Source organism: Asparagus officinalis, chromosome 5, assembly GCF_001876935.1.
Source record: "Asparagus officinalis chromosome 5, Aspof.V1, whole genome shotgun sequence".
In the NCBI taxonomy this organism is placed as follows: domain Eukaryota; kingdom Viridiplantae; phylum Streptophyta; class Magnoliopsida; order Asparagales; family Asparagaceae; genus Asparagus; species Asparagus officinalis.
Genome location: NC_033798.1, coordinates 11,389,002 through 11,395,001, shown reverse-complemented (window position 1 = coordinate 11,395,001; position 6,000 = coordinate 11,389,002). Strand labels below are relative to the sequence as shown.

At 35.1% G+C, this 6,000-nt stretch overlaps 2 protein-coding genes across 3 annotated transcripts in view; both read left to right on the top strand.

Moving 5' to 3' along the window:
- Window positions 1-2,983, top strand: part of LOC109843187 (pentatricopeptide repeat-containing protein At1g62350) — a 4,772-nt gene extending 1,789 nt beyond the window's left edge. The window contains exon 2 of the mRNA XM_020412124.1: window positions 2,034-2,983. Within this exon, the coding sequence (XP_020267713.1) occupies window positions 2,034-2,426 (393 nt within the window). The 3' untranslated portion in view covers window positions 2,427-2,983. The remainder of the gene's footprint in view (window positions 1-2,033) is intronic.
- LOC109843015 (inhibitor of trypsin and hageman factor-like) lies at window positions 4,204-5,090 on the top strand. 2 transcript variants are annotated; one of them, XM_020411942.1, is made up of 2 exons: window positions 4,204-4,477; window positions 4,749-5,090. In XM_020411942.1, exons 1-2 carry the CDS (start codon window positions 4,387-4,389, stop codon window positions 4,970-4,972), a joined length of 315 nt encoding a protein of 104 aa, XP_020267531.1. In that variant the 5' UTR covers window positions 4,204-4,386; the 3' UTR covers window positions 4,973-5,090. The 2 variants fall into 2 exon arrangements, with proteins under 2 accessions (XP_020267531.1, XP_020267532.1); XM_020411943.1 differs by having other exon boundaries at window positions 4,274-4,437.

Sequence of the window (6,000 nt, the reverse complement as noted above, 5' to 3'; positions counted from 1 at the left end):
CAGCCACGACCTTGGTTGTTGTAGTTACTGTATCCTCATCCTGTGCCACAGAAATTTCCTCCTATCTGATCTCTTTGACCATTCGAATCTTGTGCTCCCTTTGTTATTTTTTATGGAAGCTTACATGTCAAAGAGTATTGAGTTCTTAAATCAGAACAATGGGATATCTATGCACTGTGCATGACAGTGCATAAAAATATACCTCTGGAGTTGCAAGTATACAACTATCAAGTTATAATATAAAAAGTTATCGATCCCATGAGGAAGGTATTTGTAGGAAAAAATCAAAATCGATTCTTATGTTGTATGTGTGACAATTACGAGTGATGGATGTGATTGTGGAGAGAGAGAAAGTGACAGTGATTGTATGTAAATAAAACAAAACGAGATTGAGAGTGAAGAGATAAAGAGTGGATGTGATGAAGTGTAAATGTAAACAAAACTAATAAAAGGGAAGAAAGAAAGATGAAGGAAATAAAATCAAGAAACAAATGAGAGAAAAATTAAAAATAAAGAGGAAAATAAATAAAGTAAAAGATGGATGATTCAATTAGAGATATGATGAATTTTGAATTGAATCCACTAGCTAGTTTCATGCAATTTCTAGAGTTCTCACAAGTATTAGTTCCACATTTAAAAAAAAAAGCATTCCCTAGAGGGTTCTAGCCTCAAGGCGAATAGTGCAAAAAAAAAAGTCTAAACTACAAAATAAATTGTAAAAATCTAAACTACAAAATAAATGCAAGAATTTAAAGCAATGAAGTGAAGACATGAAAGTAAATCTATCTTGTTAAGCATGAAAATAAATCTAAGGCAAGAGGGTTCTAGCCTCTTGGCTATTTAAACAAGAAAAGAAAGCAAGCATGAAAATAAATCTAAGGCAAGAGGGTTCTAGCCTCTTGGCTATTTAAACAAGAAAAGAAAGCAAAAGATAAATTTATTAACAAAAGGCAAGAGGGTTCTAGCCTCTTGGCTATTTAAACAAGAAAAGAAAGCAAAAGATAAATTTATTAACAAAAAAAAATTACATCATAAGATGGTTCTAGCCTCAAGGTGATAGCAAACTTTCATCTTGTTCTTTATCTTCATACTACATACATCTTCATAATCAAACAAAGAAGAAAAGAAAAATATAAAAAGGTAAATTTTTTTTTATTAATTGCAACAAAAAGTTACAGTTTGAAATGTCTTCTCAATTAAGAGTGACCCTCCTCTCCAAAAAAAGTTTTTACAAAATATTTCACACTTGAACCCTTACTCTCTACCCCTATTTATAGAGTATTACGGCCAATATCAATCCTTGGATTAAACTTGATTCCCAAGTTAATCAATTTCAACCTTTAATCCGTAACAGTAAACTTGGTATCGATACGGGTATCGATACCGTTATCGATACGGGTATCGATACTCAGTTATCTTGTTCTTCGACCGATCTTCTCTTGTGTGTATGAGCTTGGACTTCTTGGGCTTTTTGAGAGATGAGATGTTGAGTTATTTTGGGCTTTTATTCATTAACTTGCAATTAAGGTAAAACATGTTTATTAGTGACATTTTTATTTAAATCAAATAGATAATGAGGGTATAAAATGTAATAAAAATGTGATTATCAGTGCACTAAGTAGATTCATTTGTTCATTTCGTCATCAGTATTACTTGAATAGTTATTTCTGTAACTCATTCTATGTTCTTGAGACTGCATGAAGAACAATATGGATTTGCAGAAGTTTAGGTGCTCTTAAATATTGCAAAAGGTTCGATGTCGCTCCTAATCCTTCTTCTGGCTCTGGAAGCACTCTTTACTCTAGAAAAGGGAACTATTTGTAGTCAATATAATTAATACCTTGCTATATTGTCATACTCCAGTTGCAATTTGTTGTCTATATTGTGCTGAATAGCCTGAATTTGTCTACTTAGTTTTGTGTAATACTAATACTAGATCATTATTTGATTTACTGCAACTTTAGACTGTATTTAGACATATATGATTTATAAAATATGTGTGGCCAGTTACTAATATGTAGTGTCTTCACTAGATATATGGAGTTGTAAGAAAAGAAATTTGGTACCATCCTGATATGTACTTCTACCGAGACATGCTTTTCATGCTTGCAAGGAACAAGAAAGCTGAGGAAGCAAAGCAGGTTTGGGCAGATTTAAGGAATGAGAGAGTCTTATTTGATCAGCATACATATGGAGATATTGTAAGGGCCTTTTCAGATGGAGGCTTAATTTCTTTGGCCATGGAGTTTTATGATGAGATGAGGAGTTCTCCCGATCCACCGCTCTCTTTACCGTTCAGGGTTATCTTGAAAGGCCTCTTACCGTATCCAGATCTAAGAGAGAAAGTGAAAGAAGACTTTTTGGAGTTGTTCCCTGACATGCTTATATATGATCCTCCTGAAGACCTGCTCGATGAGCAGCACTAAGCAGGATTCGTTAAGCGAGTTTTAACTTCACTTGAAGCCTACAACATTTGCGATCATAAAGGAAAGTTCTCGCTCTTGATGCAAGTGTCGGTTCGATGTTACAGATTAGAAAATGAGATTGAAGGAATATGGTTCAACAGTTTGAACCTATTAACCTTTAAATGATGGACTCGTCAACAAAGGGCTGTTCTCTAACAAATCCTAGAAGCCATAGTGGAACTGGCAACTGCCTTCAGATGGCAAGCGTTTTCAGTCTCTTTTTGAAGTTGAAAGTTTGACATCTGAGGAATGTTTTGTTACTTGTGATGCTTCAAGCAAGATCAAGTAATGTAAGTTTGAGCATTTCATTTACAAGAGCAGGTCTAGGTAGCTCTTGTTTTTATCGTACCATCACCCTGGGAGTGTTATGATACCTGTGCAAAACATATATCTTGAATACACATTATTTAATCGTCCATTCCTTTGATTGGCGACCAATCTCATCTTTATGTAAGGCACGATATTGATATGCCATATCTTGGACTTTTTTATAACTATTATTTCTTTTGTTGTTGTTATTGTTCTTGTTGAGATAAAGGTGATATGCTAATATCTAGTTATGTATCCTAAAGGTTGATACTATATCATATATTTATTGATTTGAGCATATTCTCTGATGATCTTCTCCTTATTCTGGAAAAAGATAGCACCTCTCAAGCATATCTTGATTTAATATATGGATGTGGATGTGAAGTAATTTTGTACACACCCTTGCCAATGCGTATAATTTTTTTATGAACTATGTTTGCAATTATCTTCTCAATGGTTTTTTTCCCTGTATCTTCATAGGCGGCAGTCGAATAAACTGTGTTACAGATATTTCCCTTAAATTGGGGAGTAAATTCCTCTAAATGTGGCATTTACTCAATCACACACCATATTCTACTCATGTATACCATGCAATATGTAAGCTAAACTGACATGAGTATGCTTATAACTACTGCATACGGTCCATGGTCTCGTGTTTGGTTTGTGCATGAGATACTATAGGATCACATGTATCTTGCCTTATATGACAACACAACAATCCTCAATTAGTGAGCCCTGTAGCTGTAGACATTGACAAATTCATATGCAGACAAAAATTACACATGGAAGTAAAGATTCTCTGTAGTTGACTGCCTACCAGCAAGAAGCAAATGTATCCAATTAATCCAACTATTTAATTGATGCTAAATTGCAGAAACCTCTACTCTTGTGATTTTTCGCAGGAAACCCTTGCATTTGTAAGTTAATTGGAGGATGCTCTTTTTCACTAGCTACTAGTGGAGGGTCATGAGTTGTGACCTCCTAATAGAATGTTTACCCTTAATTATTCACTAATTCTCTATCATAATTAATTATTGAAAAGTTCTAGTTGAAGCACAATTCTAAGCCTAACCTCACCTTAACTTTTTTTTCTTCTCTTCCTCCTCACCGTAATGTTGACCAACATAACTCATAATCTAATTGATGCTCTAACCCTAAGGAAAATGAGGGGGTGATAGTCACGCATTGCGCTGAATAGCGAGGATCATGTATCGAGAGATAAGACGGTTGCTGGAGGAACAGGTAGTGTTAGTGAAGGGAAGAAAGATAAATACGAGGTTATAGTGAAAAACTAGTTAGGATTTCATAGATTAAGCAAATCTTTAGCTAGAGCTTTAACGTAACGGAAATTTAAGGTAGTTACAGAGGCATGCATGGACAGAGAATTGCTCTGTTGAATCCCAAACTGAGAAGGGTTTTCTGCAAAATCCTAAGAGGTTCTCCATGTGACACTATAGCTACATAGGCATGCATGGATGGACATAACATGTGGTTTATGCATGCCATCCCTTATCCATTCCTATCCATCGTTGGATTTGTTTATAAATCAGACCTCATCACCCCCTTTATGTATTAGCTTGCTGTTTGCCAACCAAGAGGGAAGAAGAGATGGATGCAGCAGAAGCGGGAGACTGCTCGCCTTGTGGCCCTGATCTCTGCCCAGGTACCACCACCTCATACTTCTGCATTGCGAATTTACATAGGTCGGTATTTTTCCCCCCTTCAACTTTTGAGATAGCTAATTGTATATCTGTATGAGGCCATCGACAGAGATGGACTAAGTTAAACTACTCGGAGCAAAATTGACTTAAAAGGATTAGTAGTCCTTAATCTGGGTCATGAGCCTTGCATGTTAAAACTTTTTGTCCAATTTTGTACTATATCTCATCTTATGCATTTGTTAGACCAAATCCATACCTAAACCGAGTGGATGCGAGACACTGCTGACAATGTATTTGGTTACTCCTCTCTTAGGGAAGAGAATGTGGCCGGAGTTGGTAGGGGCGAAAGGATCAGAGGCCAAGGAGATAATCGAGAGGGAGAATCCAAATGTGAAGGTTGTGTTCATTTGGTGCCATTGGAAGAGGATCATGGACTGTTGCTGCAACAGAGTATGGCTTTTTGTTGAAGGAGAAGATGGATGGGAGTCTGGGGACTATGGGGAGGCTAAAGTGTGTTACATCCCAAGGGTGGGTTGAATTTTTTTCAGGGGAGAAAAAAAAAAGCCAGGCAATTGATCATTTATCAGAATTTGGAGCTGTCATAAGTGTGAACTAATGGCAATGTATCATTATAAAGTGATGATTTGGGTCTTTATTGGTAATTGCCCTCTCTGTGATTTCTGATTTTTTAAATATATGTTTTTTTCCCATGAATTCTCTTGTTTTGCTATAGCTGTTAGGCTAGTTAACGTGTAAATAATTAGCCTGTTTTCTATGATTGTTGCTGTGAAAATATCGTTCGGCAAATGCAATAGATTACGGGATATAATTGGACTTTAGTGTGACTTTATATTGACTAGAGGTAGCTTGAGAAAGATACTTTACGTCCTCTCTTTGGAACCTAGTTGCATGTTTACTCATGAGGCAAACAGTTCATGTATGAAATCATAATTTATCTTTTAAAGAATCAAATACGTCTTAAAATGGGCAGGGAAAATATCTTTGGAATAGAGCTAGACTATTAAAATAGTATTCAAGACGTGAATCTATGAACTTAAGTTTAGATGTTAGATTTCAAAGTTGCAAATATGTGCCCTTAGATGTTACATGCTACATATCAACTATATAGATGTTACTCTTCAATGACTTACGATATTTTAACTATGTACTCTATGCTGCCAGAATCAGCGGTTCAAAAGGTTTATAGGCTTGCTTATTTTTAGATAATTTACACTTTTGTGCTACAAAGTTGTCACTTATTTTAACTTTAATATCACAAAATTAATTTTTTTATAGTTTGGTACCACAAAGGTTCATTTTAAATAGAATAATTTGCACCTGAAGGTTTGCGACATCAAAGTGTCAAAAACAAACTCTTTCCTCAAAGTTAAAAAATGTGACAACTTTATACCACTAAAGCGCACATTACCTTCATTTTTCAATCTCTTCATACATGATTAAAAATCACTGCAAATCTCGTTCCGAGATAGTTCACATGTAACCATTTACAAATTAGAAAATTTAAAATTTTAATTAAAATTAATAAATTTACGATTTCGATACTA